Here is a 25,737-nt window from a genome sequence, read left to right on the forward strand (position 1 = left end):
ACAGAAGTCCCCGGGCAGACATGTCCGATGAAAACTACAGGCTACAGGGGACAGATCTGGGTTGACTGCTCAAGTGTCCCTAGCCACCCAAAAAACTGTAAGGCCGCGTACACACAGTCGGTCAAAATCGATGGAAACGGACTGAAGGACCGTTTCATCGGTCCAAACCAATGTTCTGTGGGCCCCATCAGTCAGTTATCCTTCGGTCAAACATTTTAGAACTTGCTTTAAAATTGAACCGATGGACCCCTAACCGATAGGTCAAAACCGACGGTTAGTATGCAAAAGCATCGGTTAAAAACCCGCGCATGCTCAGAATCAAGTCGACGCATGCTTGGAAGCATTGAACTTCTTTTTTCTCAGCACGTCATTGTGTTTTACGTCACCACGTTGTTTTACGTCACCACGTTTTTTTAACTGATGGTGTGTAGGCACGACTGATCATCAGTCAGCTTCATCTGTTAACCGATGAGAACGGTCCTTCGGACCGTTCTCATCGGATGGACTGATCGTGTGTACGCGGCCTAAGGGTCTAATTACACTTATGCATGTCTATTTTAGTAAGTAAAATAGTAACTATTGTACCAGTGATATTAATACTACTGAATAGAACTAGGTATCTGGATCAACTGCATGGGCTTGCTCTCTGCAATGCTGTCAAACTGCAGCTCGCCAGCGCAAAGTTTTTAATCATGCAGATCGTGCATAAAGAAAAACCTCATATCTTGTCTGTGTTACCTGATATACAGCCTATTTGCTGCATTTTTTATGTTGCCATTCACCTTGTGTAGCTGAGTGCTCCCCTCACTAAATCTCTGATCTGTGCTTATTTTCTTATTCTTTGTTCAGTTACAGATAAGCACCAGTTTAAATCAGAACAGATGTTATATCGGTTTCGTTATGACGATGGCACCTACTACCCAAGAAATGAAATGCAGGATTTAATATCAAAGGTAATTATCATCAACAAACATCAAACACAGCTCACTGTTGCCTGTTTGATTGCTGCTTCTGATGCTGTAGAAAAATACTGCTAGGTCATTTAATACATTTTCACTGTATACAGAATACATCAAGTCTGCCCATCTACCAAAATCTGCTGTGTAGTATAGAGAACCTTTTGTTTTAATGCACCTAACCTATGTGAAGATGAGAAAATAGATCCTCTAAGCTTATGATTCAACTCTGATTGGGCTAATCCAAAGCTAATGAGTATTGGCAAATATAACCTGCTGCATCAGATGATCTATAGAAACCTCTCTGGCAGTTTGTTCCTTTTTTTTGCATTGAATTGAATTTAAGATGAATTATGTGTTTGCTTAGCCCAGTACAGTGATTACACAGGCTATTATTTCAGTGGGTAGAGGGCTATGGACATATGGGTTTGTGTTCTAGTTTATACCAGCATCTAGTTTATACCAGTCTCCATGCCCCAGGGCACTGGCTTCACCTTTAGAGGCTGGGTTCACGCCTATGCAAATTGGTGTTTCCCTGCATCCAATTTTCCCCTTTTTATATAAGTGATCACATTCCCTCTCTTCTCAGCTGCATAAAAGCTGAGGGGAGGAGAAGCAGCAGCACACTGAGCTTCCCTGTGAATGGCTGTGCAGGGGAGGTGTGTCAGGAACAAGTCTGATCATTGGAGGAAAGATGGCTGAGTTCCCAAAACAGCTAGCAAACTGATCACGGTGTGTTCTCCTGTTTAGTGTGGTCAGTTTTTATTAGGAAAGCAGAGGGGCTAGCAGGAATGCCAGGGATTTCTCACAAAGGAAGCAATACGAAGAGGACAGGATACTTTTTCATACAAGTACATTGTACAGCAGGAATATGAAATGTTGGGGTAACAAACACTATGAAGATTAGGAAGCAAAAGCTGTCACAACTTTACAGCGTGGTTCTCAGCAGCAGTTGAAACTCAGTTGAGATTCCAGTGTCACATTTAGCACCTTTCAGGGGGGAGGAGGGAGCAGATACTACGTCCGGCAACTCTTTCGTCCCCCCGCTGTCTTCTGGGAGACACACCAGAAGACAGCAGGGACCAGTGGGATCGTACAGCGCGACTCGCGCATGCGCAGTCGGGAACCAGGAAGTGAAGCCGCAAAGCTTCACTTCCTGATTCCCTTATCGAAGATGGCGACGCCTCCTCCTGAGAGCTGAGGGCTGAGGGACAGGTCGGCTTCAGGTGCCGACATCACGGGCGCCGAGAACAGGTAAGTGTCCATATATTAAAAGTCAGCAGCTGCAGTATTTGTAGCTGCTGACTGACTCAATTTTTTTTTTTTTTTGGCGGAACTCCGCTTTAATGAGCATTTTATTATTTGGGGGAGGGAGTCTCCCAGATAAGCAGAACTTGCATTCTAATGCAAGGTCTGCTTTAAAGGAACATCAAAAACTCTGCTACAGTCCGTCCCCGGAGGCCCAATTAAACATTCATGTAAAATGATGATATACTATATGTATACAGAAAAATATATATATTCAAGATTGGCATTATAAGGAATGGGCGAAAAATCTGTTGCCCATGACAACCATCCAAGGGAATGCATTACTATTTTCTGTTGCAGGTTAGAAAATGAAATATGTTCTATCACTACAGGTAGCAATAATTAAATCAAGAAAATTGCTGATTTGCTTGTTTTTTTTATTGCACCTGGATGTTTATGCACACATAACTATGACATCTGATCTGCAGAGATTCAAACCTTTCAAATAAGGAAAATGTGTAAATAGTTTCAGGCTGAAAAATGTGCATATATATTTATACAGTAAAATGAAAACATTTGCTATTTGTGGATTTGCCTGTTTTACAAATCAGTTTGCTCGTCTACTGGTAACATACTTTCCTTCACCCCGGATGTATAAGCCAGACAGCGCTGGGCATTTATAGACATGGCAAAGCAACTGACAGTTTATCTGTTTAGTAAAAACACACATTAAGTCCAGCTCAAGGCACCGCAATTTTTATGTTCTTTTCAATCTTTAATACTCACAATAACACTGTCAATATGTTATTACTTCAGAAGCTCTCTAAGCTCTGCTAAGTGTAGTTGATATGTACAGTAGGCGCCGTATTTCCAGCTTCCTGCGACATCAAACCTGGAGTCTATGAATGGCAGTTCTGGTGTTGTGCGTCCGCCTCCTTACTCTTACAACATGAACATTGTCACTTTAGGGCAGGAAGTGTGTTACTGGCCCCAGTTCTCAAAAAGGATATCGGGGAATTGGAGAAAGTGCAGAGAAGGGCAACCAAACTGATAAGAGGCATGGAGGAACTCAGCTATGAGGAAAGATTAGAAGAACTGAATTTATTCTCTCTTGAGAAAAGGAGATTAAGGGGGGATAAGATTAACATGTACAAATGGGGTCCATATAGTGAACTTGGTGTTGAGTTATTCACTTTATGGTCAACACAAAGGACAAGGGGGCACTCTTTATGTCTAGAGGAAAAGAGATTTCGGCCCGGATTCACAAAGCACTTACGCCGACGTATCTCGAGATACGCTGCGTAAGTGCAAATATGCGCCGTTGTATCTATGCGCCGTGCTCACAAACCGAGATACGCCTAAAAATAGGCTTTATCCGACCGACGTAACTTGCCTACGCCGGCGTATCGTGGGCGCATATTTACGCTGGACGCAAGTGGCGCTCCCATTGATTTCCTATTCAAATATAGAAATGAGGGAGATACGTTGATTCACGAACGTACTTGCGCCCGGCGCATAATATACGCGTTTGCGTAAGTCGTACGTCCAGCGTAAAGTTATTCCCCATATAGGAGGCACAACCCATGCAAAGGTATGGACCAGGGAACACAAGCCGTCATATCTTATGTCGTTTACGTTGTACGTGAATATGACTAGGCGTAGGTTATGTTCACGTCGTAGGCAGATATCTGTCGTATCTTAGGGAGTAGTTCCGACGTGATTCTGAGCATGCGCAGTGGGATGCGTCCACGGGACGGCGCATGCGCCGTTCGTTATTCGTGTCTCTATGGTGCTCGGCCCATCATTTGCATGGGGTCACGCCTCATTTGCATGGCTCACGCCCACTTCCACTTACGACAACTTACGTATAGGAAACCCAGCGCAGATTTGGCAGCACTGGCTTTGTGAATCCAGTGCTTGCTTCTCTGTGCTTCGTCGGCGTAGCGTATATGAGATACGTTACGGCGGCATAAATATGCGCCGATGTATGTGAATCCGGGCCTATATTTCCAAATACAGAAAGGTTTCTTCACAGAGCTGTGAAAATGTGGAACAGGCTCCCTCCAGAGGTGGTTCTGGCCAGCTCAGTAGATTGCTGTAAAAAAGGCCTGGATACTTTCCTAAATGTTCATAATATAACTGGGTACTAACATTTATAGGTTTAGCACTACCCCCCGTAGGAGCTGCTGGTTTAGATTTGGGTTTTGCACGTTACCTCTAAGTTCATTGTCAGGGGAAGAAAGTCTGTAGAAATTGCAATGTCCACAAAAGATGTAAAACCTTCAACTGTTAGGTTTTATTTTTGCTGCATAAAACTTGTGAAGAAAGTGGAAAGTAGAGAGAGAAGGGGAAGGTTGAGGTACGCAGTACAGAATGCACAAAATTATCTAAAGTTCCAGTATTCACCACTCAATCTTGAGTGGGTATTGCTCACCCGGATAGACCCTTCTCACATGGCCTAGCAGCTGGAATGATGCACGGACAGTATGAGAACAGTCTCTGCCCCAAGGTCAAGCTCACACACACGTGCCTCGCGCCTGGAGGGCCACAAGGCGAAGGACCCTGAAAAACGGCATCTGCCCTTAAGTACCCCCTCCCGGCATGCACAGCGGTGCACCACTCCCACTGGGCTGCTGCCGAGAAGGGTCACTCAACACGCCATGGTTATTGTGTTCCAACATGGGCCTGAGGTGGTAACGCCACCTACAGTCAACAGGGAAAAACTCTATCAAGCACAACCATAGCCAGAACAGAGTCTAATTTCAATGGAATTCAGTAAAGTCTGAGCCCAACTATTGACTCAGACGCCCTCTAAATTTAGAATAGTGCCCCAGTCATTGGGAGCAAGGCGCTAAATAGGTAAAGTCAGGGCTTTTTTTCAGGGGGAACTCAGTTCCACCACCTCTGGCTCAGACCCTTTGGTGCCTACTCACCACAATCACTTGTAAACAAAGTCTGATTTCTGTGTTTACAAGTGACAGCTCTGCACTCTGTATGTAATGCAATCCTGGTATTTAATGCCCCTTTAAGACCCTCCTACTGTTTTTGTGAAATATAACTGACCACACCCACTATTTGATGGAATTTGGAGGGTGTGTGTGGGTGGAGGGGTTTTGTTCCAGCACCTATTGTTTGAGAAAAAAAGCCCTGGGTAAAGTTGATCCGGGGAATATCCGATTGCCTCTCGGGGGATCAGGAAGGACTTTTGTCCCCTGCTGTAGCAAATTGGAGCATGCTCTGATGGGGTTTTTCACCTTCCTCTGGATCAACTGTGGGTATATAAATGAGTATATTGGATTGTACGATATTTTTTATTTCATTTACTTTATGATTGAACTAGATGGACTTGTGTCTTCTGGAAAGCTGCGATAGATCAAAGTTACATTTTTTGGTTTAGGTGGTTTTTAGGGTGCAATGGGAGCATTAAATAATTATCAGGGGTTACAAAAGCTGCTGTCCAATTATTCTGGACCTTCTCTTGCACCCAAAATGCGTCCTTTTTGTTAATTTACTTTTTTTCCCAGACAAAGTAAATAAGCAGACAGTGAAAAAGTAAAACAAAACCTTTTAAGCAAAATAAGGAAAAACAAAACAAAAACAAGCCACAAATACAAACAGCTGGAATAAAAAAAATTAAAAATTTTAACCCCCCCAAAAAAACTAACAAAAAAACAAATACACACTCTCTGATTTTTTTTTTTTTTTTTTTTTAATAAGCAGATTTTATCTAGGCATTTTAATAAGTGAAACTTCAATTTTCAGCTTTGGTGAAGTTGCAGAAATTGCTCTAACATTTACAAGCTTTATCCCAAAGAAAACAAGGATGTTTGGGCTGCAGAAAAATGTCCATATATTTTGGAAGAAAATTCGAAAGGCACAGATATTGCATTAGTTTGTGTCTTTTTGAATTCTGTAAGTGTTCATCAAGTGACCTATAAGAGTGCTGATCAGTAGAAAAATAATTCAAATGTTTTCATAGAGGTGAAAATTTATATTCAAAATCATTTCCCCTGATACTGTTCCAATCAACCAAGTTATGTTACATTTCTACTAAAACAAAGTTTCCAAAGTTGGATTATATCCTACTGCCTTGCATTTTAATAAGTATTAATTTAAGAGCCCAAAATAGTATGAGTACAAAGTAAGAATTTATTATAACATTTAGAAATAGAATCAATTCTGTTAGCAAGTAATCTGTTTAAATACTGGCGACACTTCCATGGAAAAGGAAAACAATAAAAAACACATTTCTAAACCCAGGATGCGTCCCTGAATGTCGGGGGGCACTTGGAAGCTTTTGATATAGGGGTGTAAACTGTCAAAAAAGAATCAGCTATGCAAACAAAAAATCAAAATCAAAGCTATTTATTCAGTCTTGAAAGGAAAATATAATGATTTAGTATAGTATAGTTATTTTCTTCCTTATTATTGTCCTTATTATGGCTTTTCAGACAGCTGAATATGAATTCTTGCATATTATTTTGTAGTTTCATATGCAGCCACCAGATGGGGCTCCAGGCTCCTTTTCATGTGTAAAGTATTGTATCACTCTTGACAAGGTTGATTTACTAAAGAAGTACAGACTAATCACTAAGCAAAGTAAGGAAGATAAGGTGAACCTGTGTTCACTTCAATCATTTAACCATGTACAAGAAAACATTTTTTTTTCTTTTTCTTTGCATTACTGGGTATTCAATGCTTCACCTTATTTACTAATATATGTCAACATCCACTTTTCAAAGTTACATTAAGCTAGTCATCGATGGATTAAAATGCGATTGACTTCTGCACAGCCACGCTGTCTGATTTTTTGCCCCTCGATCAGGGCAGCCAGCTATAGCCAGCAGCCCTGATCGATATATTCTGAAGACAGTCAGAATACAATAGCTCAGCAGGGAGCATTCCCCCATCCACATTGAGCATGTGGATGGAGAAATCAAGTCATTTTTTTCAACCCACTGGTTGAACACAAAAACAGACTTGCTGTATCTCATAAAAGTGAGTACACCCCTCACCTTTTTGTAAAAAAATGTTATATCTTTTTATGTGACAACACTGAAGAAATTACACTTTGCTACAATGTAAAGTAGTGAGTGTACAGCTTGTATAACAGTGTAAATTTGCTGTCCCCTCAAAATAACTCAACACATAGCCATTAATGTCTAAACCGCTGGCAACAAAATTGAGTACACCCCTAATTCAAAATGTTCAAATTGGGCCCAAAGTGTCAATATTTTGTGTCTCACTATTATTTGCCTTAACCCTCTTGGACATGGAGATTATCAAAGCTTCACAGGTTGCCACTGTAGTCCTCTTCCACTCCTCCATGATGATGACATCATGTAGCTGGTGGATGTTAGAGACCTTGCGCTCCCCCACCTTCCGTTTGAGGATGCTCCACAGATGCTCAATAGGGTTTAGGTCTGGAGACATGCTCGGCCAGTCCATCATCTTTGCCCTCAGCTTCTTTAGCAAGGCAGTGGTCATCTTGGAGGTGTGTTTGGGGTTGTTATCATGTTGGAATACTGCCCTGTTTTCTGTTAAACAGGCGCTTCCAGCGCCGTAATGCGTTCCATGCTGGAGCGCATACGGCACTTACGCGATGACGTCATCGCCCGGCACCGTGGTACGTTCCAGCGTGGAACGCGGAAGTGCGCTGTGCAGTACGGCGGTCTTTTAAATTAGTGCTGATGCACTACGCCTGATAGCTGCCTATAAAGGCATTCACTTGGCTTACAGGCATGGTTCTATTATTGTCAGCCGTAGCTTGGCCATGCTACAGAAACGCTAAGCTCTGGTCGCATTTTGTTGTAATGCATCCATGCTTAGTAGCTCAACGCCTTTCTTTATGTGACACAGAGATGATGTATAGATCCCCAAACTCCTGTTGCAAAGAGTGACGCCTGGGGACCAATACTGAGTTGTTGCATAGAGAATCGCATTGAATTCCTTGCTAACCGCAGTTGTTGTTCACTCCGTTCACCAGTGCTGTTACACCCTGCAGCCCAGTCTCCAAAAAGAGGGGATCATGCTCTGTTTCAGAATGTCACAGTACATGTTGGCATTCATGGTTCCCTCAATGAACTGTAGCTCCCCTGTGCCAGCAGCACTCATGCAGCCCCAGACCATGACACTACCACCACCATACTTGACTGTAGGCTTTGTACTCCTCACCTGGTTGCCGCCACACACGCTTGACACCATCTGAACCAAATAAGTTTATCTTGGTCTCATCAGACCACAGGACATGGTTGCAGTAAACCATGCCCTTAGTCTGCTTGTCTTCGAAAAATTGTTTGCGGGCTTTCTTGTGCATCATCTAGAAGAGGCTTCCTTCTGGAACGACAACCATGCAGACCAATTTGATGCGGTGTATGGTCTGAGCACTGACAGGCTGACCCCCCACCCCTTCAACCTCTGCAGCAATGCTGGCAGTACTCATACGTCTATTTCCCAAAGACAACCCTTGACGCTGAGCACGTGCACTCAACTTCTTTGATCGCTCATGGCGAGGCCTGTTCTGAGTGGAACCTGTCCTGTTAAATTGCTGTATGGTCTTGGCCACCGTGCTACAGCTCAGTTTCAGGGTTTTGGCATTCTTCTTATAGCCTAGGCCATCTTAATGTAGAGCAACAATTCTTTTTTTTTTCAAATCCTCAGAGTTCTTTGCCATGAGGTGCTATGTTGAACTTCCAATGACCAGTGTGAGACAGTGAGAGCGATAACACCAAATTTAACACACTTGCTCCCCATTCACACCTGAGACCTTGTAACACTAACGAGTCACATGACACCGGGGAGGGAAAATGGCTAATTGGGCCCAATTTGGACATTTTCACATAGGGGTGTACTCACTTTTGTTGCCAACGGTTTAGACATTAATGGCTGTGTGTTGAGTTATTTTAAGGGAACAGAAAATGTACACTTTTATACAAGTTGTACACTCACTACTTTACATTGTAGCAAAATTTAATTTCTTCAGTGTTGTCACATGAAAACATAAAATAAAATATTTACAAAAATGTGAGGGGTGTACTCACTTTTGTGTGTATGTATCAGCTGCCTTAGTAAACAGACTCTACTCCTTTAGCAAATCAACCCCATTAAGTCATCACAGTAGTTATGCATCTACTATCATACAACCCTGTCTAAGGTTTCAGGAAGAAATATAGAGCCTTTAAGGCAGTATTCTTTACCTCGTTGCTTATTATGCTGTATAAACTGCCATTGTTTATCTCTTCTAGGGTGTTAGACTATACTGCCGTCTTCACAGCTTGTTTACTCCAGTAATTAGGTATGTATTTCAGAATTGATCAGTAACTCGTCGGGGACATGAAGAACAGTTTGTTCCTTTTGTTCAAAGTTTTTTACCTTTTAGATTTTTTTTTTCTGTGTAGAGTTTTGTAAGTGGTAGTAGATAATTACATTTTTGTTCCCATATGTGAAATTTTGGTTCCCATGGCAAATCATATATTATTCCAATGCAATATGAGATTCCTCTTTTCAGTCTTTTGTAAGCTGTGAGTGGTGTTGTCAGTAAGCATTATGTAGTAGAAAGAATTTGTAAAACTGCTGATTTTTGAGGGTGTTGGGTCCTGGGTAAGCAATTGCCCCCAGCTCTCAGTGAACTCGTTAAGGCTTTATGAAGATTTATATTTTCTCCATTATTTATTTTATGTTTTTTTAAAGCCTGATACTTCAGCTTCACAGTCGGAGATCATCATCAGAAGTCTGTTGCTGCCTTGTCAACTGATTGCACTCACTCACTGTCTCCCAGCTATAGAGAGTGCATGACTGTGTCAAATAACAGAAATTATGTTGCAGACAGCTACAGTGTTATGCAGTCCAGAGTTGAAAGATAGTGTGTGTGGTCAGGCAATTTAACAAGACAGCAACATTTAGAGCCCATTCACCCCTTTGCGGTATGATGCAGTGACACACATTCATTTGAAATAGCACACCGATACACTAAGGCCGTGCAACTCCAAGGCATGTGCAGTGCAGTGCAGTGCAGCTTCCCACAATGCATACAAGCACTATTATGTGTTGTAGTGCCCTGCTTTGCCAAAAATTCTATTTTTTTAGGATGCTGCAGTGCCAATTCATTTGTTAAAGCAATGCACTGCAAGGCAAAGGTGTGAATGAGCCCTTACCCTCTTGCCAACTGCATAATGCATATGTGTGGTGGCAAGAAAGCTTGGCTTTAAAACCCAGCTACCGAACATATGCATGCACAGTGGCATAAGGTATGTTTGCAGAGCAGGGGTGTTGCTAGGCGGCAAAAAGACCAGGGGCTTCAGCCCGAAGACCGAGCCTGGCACCGGGGGGAGGGGGGTTGTGTGGAGGGGGGTGTTGTTGTGTGGAGGAGGGTAAGCTCACTTGCTGATTGCTGCCTGCCTTACCAGTGGCCATCCATGCTGACCACTAAACTCACCTACCCGACACACACGGACCTACCTAACCCACACTGACCATCACACTGACCTACCTGACACACACTGACCATTACACTGACCTATCTGACATACGCTAACCATTACACTGACCTACCTGACACACACTGACCTACCTGACACACACTGACCTACCTGACACACACTGACCTACCTGACACGCACTGACCTACCTGGCAGACACTGACCTACCTGGCAGACACTGACCTACCTGACACGCACTTACCTACCTGACACACACTGACCCACACTGACACGCACTGACCTACCTGACCGGACTTCAGGTGACCCCCTCCTGCAGCTCAGACATAGCATGCGGCGCGTCCATCACAGTAGACAGCAGGCAGCCAGAGCCAGGACAGGAGAGCCGCCCGCCCGAGCACTGAGTGGGAATCTTCTCATAGTGACGCGGCTGCATTGTAATTCCTGCCTTCTGGAGCGTGCAGCGCCTATGATGGACATCACACATCCTGCGGTCCTGGCATTGGACCAGTGGGACATCCATCATCGGCGCTGCAGGCTCCAGAAGGCGGGACATGCTATGTCACTCGGCGCACTTGGGGTTCAGATGGGTCCCTCCTTGGGCTCAGGACTAATAATAGAGTTGTGAATGCCGAGACCCGGGGCTTTTTGGGGACCTGCTCGGGCTTTAGCCCCCCTTCCGACGCCACTGGTACCGAGAGCGCACTCACTGCAAGTTCAAAGCACACTGACCAACCTGCCACCAGCAGCTCCCAGTTAAGATTTTCCAAATGGGATCCAGTGGGATGAGGTCTCAATATTGCTGCCTGTCAAGCATTGAAAGTGGATCTTCACTGCATCTGAACACCACAAACTAAAAACACTATTTAATTCATTTTTAATATTCAAAGCAAACTCCCCATTCATCCATGTCTCCATGCTTTATTTTGTTAAGAATTCAATTTGAAAAACACCCACCTAGCATTTCTAGCTACGGCCATCTTGAGTAGGGGGAAATGATTCATGTAAATGTATTTACTTCCTGGAATACATCTGCCCTTAGCTCAAGCATGCATGCATGCAGGGGAGTGAACTTAGCTGAGAAAACCCTTCTTCCTCTCCTTCCATCCTGAAGACTCCAGGGATGTATGACATAATTTGCCTAGCTAAGAAACTAGGAAAAAAAATAGTTTTCTTTTTTTTTTTTTTTTTTAAGTTTAAAACAAGTAAATATGATATACTTTCATATCTATGTACCAATGCTAGCAGCATGAGGATTAAAAATAATCAATGTTAATGGCAAAAGTGAAGTTCCACTTTAAGCCCAGCTAAAAGACCACTGAGAGCTAGAATTAAGGGGTTAAACTTCAGCTTGAGTATCAGGGGTCCAAGGTATCAGTAAGGCCTCGTTCACATGAGTGTACTACAGCGTACACCCGTGTGAGGGCCGTGTTATATAGGCAATCGTTGCATATGAAAATATAGGCATTAGACAACGTTTGACATTGTGTAACTCTTTATTGATATTTTGGTTTAGGAGTTAATAGATTTTTTTTTAAAAAAAGGAGAAAACATCCCCCACAATATCTGACCTGGGTCAAATACAAATGGCCGCTCAGTAAGTGAATTAGCAGGAGGTTTTTGCAGACAGTCTGCAGTTCCCATTAGCATGCCATTGTGTTGAACTATTCTGATGAATTATAAAGAACATCAGCACAGTGAAGAAAATCCACTTCATAATGCATTATTGTGACTATAAGCCTTAAATGATTTCTCACCTCATTATTCTATGTATAAATTATAATTATCCCTGACAATGAGCCAAGGGCAGTATTTAATAGATGATACCTAGGTACGTATTTAGAATTCCAGTAGCCTTGCTGATTAGATAGATTATGAATATTATCAACAGGCGTTTAGGCTAAGCTTAATAAAAATGTAATGTGTCATATTTGAATAAAAAATTACAGTTGTACAGCAGACAGACATAGAATAAACTAGTTTTACATTTATTCTCCCATTGCTCAGGAGTCAGCAGTAAATTAATTATTTGTGTATTTTTTTTTAAACCTATGATAATTTTGCAAGGAGTAGCCTGTCACTTGCACAGAGGCAACATGGAGGTAGATGTCTCTTCTTTGTTCTGCAGAAAACAGTGGATTATTCAAAATGGCTGGACTCAATATAATAAGGTAGTTTAGGCCCAATTTTCAAAACTTCAATACAAAGATAAGGCTTTTTTTTGGAGCCACGCGACTGTATGTGAGCTTTTTCTTTAACCTCATTGGCAGTATGATTATGTCGGATTTTTGACACTGAAAGCGGTACAATGGTTTCACATAAAAATTTGGTGTTTTATATTGTAGGCCTGTAATTCTTAGGAATAACTCACTTAAATCTGACCAAACAAGCGTCTAGTAGACATCCCGGGTATGATAAAGTTTGAAACACAAAATCATAAATTATAATATAATAAATAACTATAAATAATTATAACAAATAATAATTTAATAATAATAACAATTAATCAATAATGTAATCAAATCAAAAACACTGACATTTGCTCAGTTGCAGAATTGTCGCTGTCATTACTTTCAGAGTTTGATGATGAATTTCCCCACAAATCACTATTGCTCAATTCTGCAAGTGATTCTAATTTATTATTGCTGTTTTCTAGCTGGTCTAAAAGCACTTTTGACATAATTGGACACATTTTGGTTGCTGTGGACAATCTCCAGTTTCCAGGCAGAAAGATCAATATTTATGATATAAAACTGGATGCAGTGCACAGGACAAACCACTAGGGACAAAGGGGATGTGAAACTATTTGATACAGTAATATAATCTGTAAGATTACAGTGTACTGTATGTATACTGTGTTTTTCACTTTTTGAATTTGGCGAGGAGCTCCGTCCCCGTGCGCCGCAGTTCTTGCAGGGAACGGAGGGTCTTAGACACCGCAGGATCCAGGGGACAAGATAAGTAAGCTGTACATGGATCCTGCCATGCGATCCCGAGTGTGACTCAGGGTTACCACTTTTGGTACTGAAAATTCACCCCGAGCCACACTCGGGAATACCACTAAGAAGGTTAAGTGAATAACTGTAGGTCCAGCCTCACTGTCGTACTTTTTTACACATCAAAGTAACTAGGGGAAGTGTGGTAGTTGAGTAATATCTTATTCCTAGGGGTTCCTTGAGCTGGGGCTGATTGACCTCCCATCTGATGGTGCCTGAATAGTTTACAAACCATTGCCACTTGGCAAAGCCAACAGCATGGAACCAATTCTAATTTTAGCTGTCTGTAGAGGTCCCATTTTGTACCACTGCATGTGTTGCATTCCTGCTACTGACCAACAATTTTAGTAAGGGTTCCCCGAAACCTGAAAATTATTTTATAGGTTCCTCTGGGTTAAAAGGGCTGTGAAAGGCCAGTTTAGACTAAGGAAGGGTTGGACCCTGAAAATGTTACCACTTGGTTGAATTTCTACTAATTTGGGTTAATACAGAGGTTGAATGAAGCCCAGAGTATTTTATGTGAATTGCTGGCAAATAGCCCATATGTTTCATAAATATTCACCATAGTTTAATTCATGAACCATTACAGATGTTTCACTGTCACAGGTCCCTGCAACCCATAGCACATGTAACAAAGGGTTTAGGGGTTGATTTACTAAAGCAAAATAGGCTGTGCACATTGCAAAGTGCTGTTGCACTCTCCACCCAGAGTTGCTCCATAGTAAATGAGATACAGCTGCTATGGGCAGCTTTCCTTAATAACTAACCAATGCACCATCACTGGCACCATCGTTAATGATTTTCTGGCATGAAAAAGACCCTTGAGCTCAGCCGAAATCTGACGCTTGAAACCTGTAACAAGCCCATGATTTCTAATGGCGGACGCCGGACCATCTCTTTGAGGTTGTGTTAACTATGATATTGGAGATGCTGCTTGTAAATTTGCATCACTGACACACAAATGATGGGAAAAAGAAAACCATTAAGAGTGGTAGGTCCATAAAAAGAGGCAATATATACTTTGTATAAAATAACTGGTTTGGTTTTTTGCCGTAAGGCAGAGAGACTGAGCTGCCTATAAGATACCCTTGAGAGAGAATGGAGTACACTTTTGAGGCTGCATAATTTGGATGAGCCAGCAGACGTGCCAGGAATGTGAGTATGTGAGAGATTAACAGTGTGTGCTCTTAGAGGAATAAATGCCTCATGTTCCTTCTGAGAAAGAATAAGATGTCTGTTGTCTTTTACACACAGCCAGTAAGCAATACAGATCTATTCTATTTTGCTAGCAGCAGTGTTCTCATGCCAAACATTATGTCAAGCCAATGCAATGACGCGAGCGACTGAGCTTGTAAATGCAAAGTAATGTTTCTCCAAAGAGTGACCAAGTGTTTCTTTGAGAATACACGATTGTACGTGTTATATAGCTTGCACAGATTAGCAATCCGGCATTTAAAATTTGTTTCTGAACTGCTGAGCCTCAGACAATAAATTGTGATTCCTCAGGCATTCTTGTAGTTCTGGGAAGTAGCCCACTCTGCAGTTTCTTAAGGATTGTTATTTGTCTCTGGTGGCTGTGGTCCTCTGGTTTGTAAAGTTTTATGTAGATTTTATATCTACAACATACTCTCAGAAAAGAAAATACCACTGATGTTATCTGAAGCAGCATTGTAATGATTCTGGCACGTATTCTCACAGTGAAATTTTGCAGAGTTTGCATTCACACTGACCTTATAACACTATCAACACTATTTCAGGAAACCTATAACATTTTCTGTGAAGGGCACTTGCTGTTTATGGAGTCCCTGTGGACCCCATGGCTATAAAAGTAACAGAATTACCTGTAATAAAGTATGTCCCAGGATGTAAAGGTTGCTGGATTCTGTAGCAATCTTCACTGCAGGGCTATCCTGTCCTCTTCCTGCTAGTCCTTTAGGGGTTACCAACATTTGGTTTCAGCTGAACTAAAAAAAAAATCACGGGGGCGCCCCCTCCTGCCCTCTACTCTATTGAGATAAGTTCCTTTACTGAATACACTGCATGTACCACAATCTGTGAATGGGAGAGATCAATCACAGGGCAGGAGGGAGAGTTTCCCTGACAGCTCAACTTTAGTGCAGCTGAGTCTGGAGACCTGAAGCTATTAACACCCACAGTGCTAGAAGTTCAGCAGCAGGAAGAGGACAGGGCAGCCCTGCAGCAAAGATTTCTAGAGAATCCAACATTCTCATAGATCATGTTACAGAAAGTGTAATCAGTGAAATAACTTTTCTGAATGGAGGAGAGGGCAGGAGAGAGAGTTTCCCTGTCAGCTCAACCTTAGTGCAGCTGAGTCTGGAGACCTGAAGCTATTAACACCCACAGTGCTAGAAGTTCAGCAGCAGGAAGAGGACAGGGCAACCCTACAGCAAAGATTTCTAGAGAATCCAGAAGCCTGCAAATCATGGAACATCCTTTATTAAAGCTAAGTAACGCTACTAGAGCTGTAGAGAAAAATGTTTTTAAACTAAACTTCAGCTTTCAGAATTAAAAACAAAATGAAGACTTCTATGTTGCTTCTTGTCTTGTTCAGCATGCCATAACTGAGCAGGTCTAAAAAAGTGACGACAAAACGTATTTCGCCATGGATCCGTAATAGCTGTCCTTTCTGTTTCTGCATGTGCCAGTCACAATAACACAATGGTGAAGGTGAGAACAGAGATAGCATGGCTTGGCTTCCATTCTTGGTGTGAATAGAAAAACACATTATTCTCAAAGAATGCTTCAGCAGACGTGTTCATTTGCATTTTAGGAGCCTTTCTGGCTGTAAAGAGTCAGTGGGTTATATAAAAAGGAAAGCTTCACTTTTAGAGAAAACATTTATATCCTATATAACTGCTATCCAAGCCTTTTTGTAATTTAATGTTTTTAAAAATACCTTAACATTTCAATCTTTGAGCAGCATTGATTTTCTAAAAATGCCAACACGGATGTCACTTTGCATTATGGGACTCTGGGGGCAGTCTTTAATCTGTGTATAGACCCCCATTCCCAATTTGCTGCTTGTGCAATAGAAATACAGAAAGTGTCCTGCATAACCTCATAGGTCTATTAAGTGCAAAATATCCATAATAATGAATCAAGCAATAATTCCTGCAGCTCCTATGGTGACCAGAGGTAATCCAGATGGTACAAATGAGATAAGAGCAAACAGGGATCAGGAATGTGTAAAACATAATTTAAATGGAAAGTAAAACAATATCTCACTCACATTAAGGTAAGTATCTTAGATCATGGAAAGTGTCCACAGATCAAAGTGCCAAACATTCCCTGAGCTTGAAAATCGCTGTCGGATGTAAAGCAGACACTTGAGTGCTAAACCTGCTCTAGAGCTGACAAATGTGGTGTCTGCAGCTGCTGTAAAACCTTTGCGGTTGAGAGGAAATGTTGTGTAGCAGAAGCAACAAGTTTCAGGGCCCTGCCACTTTGTCAAGCCTTCCTGCACACTGTTTGCTCTTCTTGTTTGCAACTGTGCTATAGTCTCATTGTTTTCCCAGAAATATGTCCAGAGTCAAATTATAGCTATCCCTCCTGTAGTAGTTTGCTTTTTAGTGAGATAATTCCAAGCTATAAGAGATATGTTAACAATTCTGCCCTAAGGAACGTTTTTTGTTAGAATGGAACCTTCATAAAGTTTGTCAGTGTTTGTGCTGTAACAGATAGTTATATATAATTCTACACATTGCAAATAATTACAATATAATTATAATTTGGATTGAATTTTAAAAATATGCATAAGTTATTACATTAAACAATGACATAACAATATCTAAAAATATATTTCTTTTGTAGGGATAAAGACTACCATCTGCGAACATATAAATCGGTGGTTATGGCAAACAAGCTGATAGACTGGCTAATCGCTCAGGTAAGAAGTGTTTATATATAATTTCGACCTTCATTTATCAATACAATTTAAAACACAGAAATAAAACTAAATTGATTTTAATTACAAAGCAGAATTAGGTCACTGTAAGGCTCTGTTCACATCTAGGTGCCCAGGATCTTGTCTGGAATCACCAAGATTCTGCCTGCGATCCTGAATCGTCGCAAATGGCGGGATGTGCTTGCGATCCCCGTCACTTCCAATGGCATCTCATACGCGGTGCAATTTTGCAGCGATTGTTGCCCAACGAATCGCGGTAAAATCATGCAAGTTCCGGAACTTCTTTTGGGTGACAAGCGCCCCGTGATTCTGTTTGCGGAATTTTTCCACTACTCGTCGGGTGACAATCAGGGCAAAATCGCACTGCATTTGGGATGCCATAGGAAGTGAAGGGGATTGCGAGTGCGTCCGGTGATTTTCCCCAATTCGGGATTGCAGGCAGAATTGCAGGCACCTAGATGTGAACTGAGCCTAAGTTACTGCATATCATTTTTTTTTAACTGTGGTAATAATACTCTTACTGTTTTTATGTATGAATTATTGCAGGGAGACTGCCGGACAAGAGAAGAAGCCATCATTCTTGGTGTGGCACTATGTGACAATGGATTCATGCATCATGGTATGACAATGGATTTATTCTCTCATATCTTAATTGTACAATGCAGAATGTAAAGCAGCTATATACGCTACATGGATTAAAGCAAATAATAGACATGATATGCCAGCGTTTATAGGTGGCAGAGGCAAAGAAGAACCTTTTCTATGTATCGATACTGGTCACCTTTTTTTTTTATCATTATCATCCACAGAAATACATTCATCCTATATAACTTTAATTACACACTCTCACAATATGTTCAACTCGAACAGCGAACAATTAGGGGTGTTCACGGCAAATTCGAAAAGCCGCGGAACACCCTGTAAAAGTCTATGGGAGAAATCTAAAGTGCTAATTTTAAAGGCTTTTATGCAAGTTATTGCCATAAAAAGTGTTTTTGGGACCCGGGTCCTGCCCCAGGGGACAGGTATCAATGCAAAAAAAGTTTTAAAAACTGCAGTTTTTTCGGGAGCAGTGATTTTAATAATGCTTAAAGTGAAACAATAAAAGTGAAATATTCCTTTAAATTTTTGTACCTGGGGGTGTGTATAGTAGACGCCCTCTGTCGCAAGTCGGAAGTGACGAAACGCGTCAGCGGGGTCTACATCGGTGCAACAAGGAAGTAGCTTGCGATCCACCGCTGACCAGCTAGGTCTTATCATTACATCGCTTTTCAGCATGCGCGCGGCCCCTGTGTCTGGAGGATGGCGGTGACAGCGGTGAACCCTTTGCTTTCCTTATTTGTTCATTGCAAGTGTTTTTACTGTACGGGCATTTAAAGCGGGATTTTACCTGTTTTTGGGGGGGCACTAGATAAGGCAGAATTATACTATTTAGTACCTTTTGTTTTTTCATGTGCCTCCATTGAGATTAACCCCCACAACCTCTTGGAAGAATGATGATGATGTGATTTAGGAGAAGTTGTGCTTAAAGCTCTATCTTGCCTAACTTGTGGTAAGTCTGTACCCCGGAGGGGGAGTGTGACCCACTTTTGGTGAAGTCCGTGGATTGGTGTAGGGTGCACTAACTATCTTTCCTAGGATCACCTGTCACATCAGTACATTTCTCCTTGCTTCTTGGTTTTATATGAGAAGCTGGACTTCAACCAGTTTTAAAGCGCTGTTTATCATCTGAACTACAGTTCTATGATGGATACCAGGTCTGGTATGGATATTTGTGGGGAAACCCACAATTTTTTTTTTTATTTGACGCAGGGTTCTCCTTAATATCCATACCAGACCTGAAGGGCCTGGTAATTGAATTTGGGGGGACCCCCAAGCATTTTTTTTTTATCAATGACTTTCAATGACTTTTCTCTGTATTACCAGAAGCCGACAATTCATTATAGCCACGAGTACTTTTAAATTACTTTTTTTTTTATCAATGACTTTCAATGACTTTTCTCTGTATTACCAGAAGCCGACAATTCATTATAGCCACGAGTACTTTTAAATTACTTTTTTTCCTTCAGAAATGACATTTTGTGCAGGGATAGTTCTAAGCACTGGAAACAAGCGCTACTTTGCAGACATACTATACACACCCCCCAGGTACGAAATTTAAAGGAATATTTAACTTTTATTGTTTCACTTTAAGCATTATTAAAATCACTGCTCCCAAAAAAACTTCAGTTTTTAAAACGTTTTTTTGCATTGATACATGTCCCCTGGGGCAGGACCTGGGGGACAATAACTTGCGTATAAGCCTTTAAAATTAGCACTTTAGATTTTTCATGTTCGAGTCCCATAGACTTTAACGGTGTTTGGATGTTTGAACAAATGTAATGCCTGTTCGCATGTTCTGATGCAAACCGAACTGGGGGGTGTTCGGCTCATCCCTAATGTCCAACAAAATATGTTCTATATATCCAATTAAAGTAAAATAAAGCAATGTAATTGCAATGCATTTCTAAATGATGTATCTGCCATCCTTCAAAAAATGCTAGTTGTCTGAGTTTCTCTGGTTTTACTTGAAGCATGCTTGCCACAAATGAAATCAGTACATCTGATCCTCATACTTATTCTACTTCAGTGTGACTCAGATAGTATTAAAGCCTTTGTTATCAGCATGACAGTCATGCTACCAGCATTTTCAAAAGAAGTCAGCAATAGAAGCCTTGCTATTTTCCTAAGACTTAAAAGGGTATAGAAGATCTATGTATAAATTCTACCTAGTACGTGTGTTGAGGTGTGTGTGTGCTTTTTTAATGAAATGTTATTCTACACAATTACTGTTTCACCTTTATGTTACACAATGGCTACAGCTGTGTACACTACCTACATTATTTTTCTTTTTCATTTCCCTGATCTACACCTGTTTAGTATTGGAGAAGAGTGAGTTCAAAGATGAGCCTCTGTTGTTTCGATTCTTCTCTGATGAGGAAATGGAGGGTTCCAATATGAAGCACAGACTCATGAGACATGACCTGAAGATTGTGGAGAATGTTATCGCTAAATCTCTCTTGGTAAGTACTCACATTGCAATCTGAGCTATCTGGCTTTAGTTGGGGCAAGTTAGGAGTACATAGATGTTAAAGGGGTTGTAAAGACTCAAGGTTTTTCATTCTTTGCATTAAGGTGAAAAACCTTCTCTGCTGCATCTGCCGCCCCCCCCCTTTTTCTTACCTGAAGTTGTTTTTTCCAGCGATAAGTATGAGCCCAGCAGCTCGAGCTGCTGTCTCTGTCCTCATTGGATTGATTGATAGCAGCAGGAGCCATTGGCTCCTGCTGCTGTCAATCAAATCCAGTGACACAAGAGCGGGAGGGGCGGGGCTGAGACCTGAACACAGCAGCGGAACTTGTGAGCACGCCCTCATGGGTGGCCCCATGGAAAGCGTCTCTCCGATGAAGAGGAGGGGCCAGGAGTGCCGCTGGGACAACAGAAGAGGAGGATCGGGCTGCTCTGTGCAAAACCCTTGCACAGAGCAGTTAAGTATAACATGTTTGTTATTAAAGCAGAAACAAACCTTTAAAATCACTTTAAGTACATGCGTCTAACACATATTGAGGTGCAAATAAACAACTGGATCAATAATACTTTAAAGAGGTATTAAACCCTCAGTTTAATACGATTAACCTTTCAGCAGTCGATTGAATCACTTACTGAGTATGCAACTTCTTTACTTTTTAATTCATGTCCCAGCTGAAGCTAGTGCCATAGACCCTGTCCCATGTTTCCTGTTTCACTGAGGAGCCTTTCTCTTGTAGAGTGTTTAATTGAGTCACTCTTGCATGCAGGGACTTGAGCCTTTGTCTCCCTACATTGTGTCCATCAATAGAAACACACAGCCTCATAGCCTAGGATGTCAAGGCATTTCCCTGCTCAGGCCTTGTACACACGACCGTTTTCCTCGGCAAAATCCATCAAGAAAAATGCTGGCAAGGCATTTTTGCCGAGAAAAATGGTAGTGTGTATGTTTTTGGTTGAGAAAACTGTCGTGGATCTCGACGAGAAAAAAAGAGAACATGTTCTCTTTTTTCTCGTCGGGAGTCTCAATTTCCTCGTCAGGTTTCTCATCGGGCTGGTTTACGACGAGAAACACGTTTGTGTGTACGCTTAAAAACCCGCACATGCTCAGAATAAAGTATGAGACGGGAGCGCACCTTTGGTAAAAGTAGTTTTCGTAATGGAGATAGCACATTCGTCAAGCTGTAACAGACTGAAAAGCGCGAATCGTCTCTCACCAAACTTTTTCTAACACGCAGTAACATGAGAATAGCAAAAGCAGCCCCAAGGGTGGCGCCAGTGGAATCAAACTTCCCCTTTATAATGCCGTTGTATGTGGTGTACGTCACCGTGTTTGAGAACGACAAGATTTTGTCTTCACAGTGTGTATGCAAGGAAAGCTTGACAAGAACCTCGTCAAGGAAAATTACGTTGTGTACGAGTCCTCACTCTTTCCCCCTTGTGTTACTTATGTCTTTGAAAACATCAGGGGACATAGGAATTGTTTTCCAGTCAGGCTTTGCAATCATAAGAGAGAGGAAAGAAAAGAAAAAGGCACACCAGCCTAGTGTGTTACCGTTCTAACAATTTAACCACTTAAGGACCCATTCACGCCGATACAGGTCGGCAAAATGGCACGGCTGGGCACATCCACGTACATGTCTCTTTAAGCCCAGCCATGGGGTCGCACAGGCGCGTGCACGCGACCCGGTCCGAAGCTCCGTGAGCGTGGCCGCGGGACTCGTGGACCCGATCACCGCTGGAGTCCCGCAATCGGTCCCCGGAGCTGAAGAACGGGGAGAGCTGTGTGTAAACACAGCTTCCCCGTTCTTCACTGTGGCGCTGACATCGATCGTGTGTTTCCTTTTACAGGGAACCACAATCGATGACGTCACACCTACAGCCACACCCCCTACAGTTAGAAACACAAATGAGGTCATACATAACCCCATTAGCGCCCCCTTGTGGTTAACTCCCAAACTGCAACTGTCATTTTCACAGTAAACGATGCATTTTAAATGCATTTTTTGCTGTGAAAATGACAATGATCCCAAAAATGTGTCAAAATTGTCCGAAGTGTCCGCCATAATGTCGCAAGTCACGAAAAAAAAACGCTGATCGCCGCCATTAGTAGTAAAGAAAAAATAATCAATAACAATGCAATACAACTATCCCCTTTTTTGTAAACGCTATAAATTTTGCGCAAACCAATCGATGAACGCTTATTGCAATTTTTTTTACCAAAAATAGGTAGAAGAATACGTATCGGCCTAAACTGAGGGAAAAAAATAATGTTTTATATATTTTTGAGGGGTATTTATTATTGAAAAAAGTTAAAAATATAGATTTTTTTTCAAAATTTTCGCTCTATTTTTGTTTATAGCGCAAAAAAAAAAAAACGCAGAGGTGATCAAATACCACCAAAAGAAAGCTCTATTTGTAGGAAAAAAAGGACACCAATTTTGTTTGGGAGCCACGTCGTACAACCGTGCAATTGTCAGTTAAAGCGACGCAGTGCCGAATCGCAAAAACTGGCTGGGTCCTTTAGCTGCCTAAAGGTCCGGGTCTTAAGTGGTTAATAGAATAAAAAATTGAATAAAAAACTACTCACAAAGAAAGCAGCATAGTAGACTTATCAGCAATGCTGTAGTGAATACCCTTCAAACCACACTCCAAATGGGGGGATGAAGGTGTGTGTGTCACTGCCGGCTGACGCGCTTCTAGGCTCAAAAGACCTCTTCATCAGAGCCCACTAGTAAATAGCCGACAGATTCAAATGATGATTGCTGGACAACTAGAGCACAAACAGTCAAACATAGTGTTATGCATTTATTAAGGTACTATTATTAAGTACATGTCTTACTGAATATGGCTGTTTAATGTTCATTTTAGGGTGGCTGTATGCAATTTTGACTAGATGTGTGCATCTTTGTCTGCTGGTAACTTTATTATCTAAAGATGTGTCTGCTTCTATTACAACAAAATAACAATGATATTTGTTGTTTTGCAGATAAAGCCTAGTGATGGAACCTATGGCTTTGGCTTGGAGGATAAAAATAAAGTACCTATAGTAAAATACATTGAACGAGGATCTAATGCTGAGGTAACATAGTACTTTACATTTAAAAAAATTCTATAGAATGGTTAATTCTTTACTTGGTAAATATGTTTATAGTTTTGGTTACTCTTAAGCAGATTGTACTATGAGAGTGAAATGTGTGTGGTCAGCTACAGTGGAGTCAGAGATGTATTTACAGCCCACGTTGTCCTAGCACTCGATGATGAATGAGGACACTCTTTATATACAGGCTCCATTTTTTTCCTGTTACTATATGAAACATGTAAAGCAGAAGGTGCAGTCTCCTTTGTATGTTGATTTACTATAAAGCTGTCAAGAGAACGGTGCATAGGACTGCTTGGCATTTGAGCAAAAAAAATATTTTTGACACATTTTCAATTTTGTCAATTTTTTTTAGATTTACCTTCAACTATGTAGTGCAAGGACCTGCCTGATTGCATACAATTTGAAAGTGTTTAGGTTTGATCTCATATTATATGGTTTTGGTCAATCTAACGGAAAGTTGTGCAAGAAAATTGTATAGTGTGTAGCCAGCTTGATCGGCAAACTCAGCAGACCAAATGTTTCATAAATCATTACAATTTATTTATATATATATATATATATATATATATATATATATATATATATATATATATATATATATATATATATATATATATATATATATAAAAAAATAGCCAATTAGTCACCTGCGACAATCATTGGACAAAGAGTTCTGAGAAAATATGTTGCAGTGGTTTTGGTTAATCCGTTAGATTGACCAAAAACATTACTGCTTAAATTGCAATGAGTTACAGGACTCGTTCACACCAGTGAGCCATACAAAACAGAAGGCTTCTGGTGTGTGCTGGGAGACACAGTTGCAGTGCACCGATACCGGCGTAATGGTATTTTTTTAATTTTTATTAGAAATTTGACCAGTGTCATTTCACAATACAGTTCTATCTACCCCGGTGACATTGCATTATGATTGCAATATGCGTTGCATTGGTAAATAACAATAAATGTGTTGCGCTAATAAACAAATGTGGGAATACAAATATAAATTAAACAGTAAATAGTCCAAAATTAATAACAATGTCTCAGATAGATCATTAATTCCATGTGCATCTGACACTACTGTAGATGAAACAAATCCAAATCCCTCCACCAGGTTGAGTATACCGCCAACACAGTTGAAAATGGACTCTTACCAAAGGGGCTGGAACCTTTTTTACAAAGGGTTAAAAAGGCAGACGTTTATAATCCCAAGCACTGGTCACCAATAGGGGTTATAAAAGGGAACCACATCAGGATCGATTCCAGTATTGGAAAACTCTTCTCTTAAAGCATCCCAATAGCCAAATCCCAGATAAATAGTAAAAATGCTAGATAGTGTAAAACCTCTCACGGATTGAATTTATTAAAAAGTATTGCACTTACACTACATGTATCCAGCGTAAACAAAGCATTGCACATTAAAGGATGATGGCTGCTAAAACATCCATGAACATACAGGAAGGGCGATAGCAGGAACATGTAGTGTGCCTAATTGGTAGCCATTCAGCTTCTAACTTCAGCTTGTTTTTAATTAGGCTGTGCCAAAAAAAAAAATGTAAGATGATTGGTTTCTATGCAGAGCTGCACCAGATTTTGCACTCTTTAGTTTTAGTAAGTCAACCCCAAAGCAGTTTTCTTTGTTTATGTGTTGGGGCAGCTCTGGAAATTGCTGCTAGTGTAGCCCCAACACATCTCACAGGCTGATGGGATCCACCTGTCAGTTTATTAGATGGACCTGATCAGACCCTACAGTCTCCTCTGCGGAGCAGCGGGAGTCAACGCATATGTGTCCGTTGACACCCGCTGACATCCGATCCTATACACTAAAAACAGATGGATGGGGATCCGTTCCCCATCCGTCTGGTTGATCAGATGGCAGTCGGGTGTAAATGCATATGAGGTCCGTTTACATCCGACTTTACATAAAGGAGAGCAAGCTGTGTCTGTGTTCGCTCTGCATAATCGGAGCAAACATGGACCAGCTATCCACCTGCTTAGTGAGGATCAGTGGAC

The 25,737-nt window shown here is 41.3% G+C and overlaps 1 protein-coding gene across 1 annotated transcript in view; it reads left to right on the top strand.

Moving 5' to 3' along the window:
* PREX2 (phosphatidylinositol-3,4,5-trisphosphate dependent Rac exchange factor 2) overlaps positions 1-25,737 on the top strand; it is a 370,987-nt gene that overhangs the window by 158,190 nt on the left and 187,060 nt on the right. The window contains exons 12-17 of the mRNA XM_040354370.1: positions 850-953; positions 9,449-9,498; positions 17,467-17,542; positions 18,107-18,179; positions 20,480-20,622; positions 23,614-23,706. Coding sequence (XP_040210304.1) covers positions 850-953; positions 9,449-9,498; positions 17,467-17,542; positions 18,107-18,179; positions 20,480-20,622; positions 23,614-23,706 — 539 coding nt within the window. The remainder of the gene's footprint in view (positions 1-849; positions 954-9,448; positions 9,499-17,466; positions 17,543-18,106; positions 18,180-20,479; positions 20,623-23,613; positions 23,707-25,737) is intronic.

Source organism: Rana temporaria, chromosome 5 (assembly GCF_905171775.1).
Source record: "Rana temporaria chromosome 5, aRanTem1.1, whole genome shotgun sequence".
NCBI classification, from domain to species: domain Eukaryota; kingdom Metazoa; phylum Chordata; class Amphibia; order Anura; family Ranidae; genus Rana; species Rana temporaria.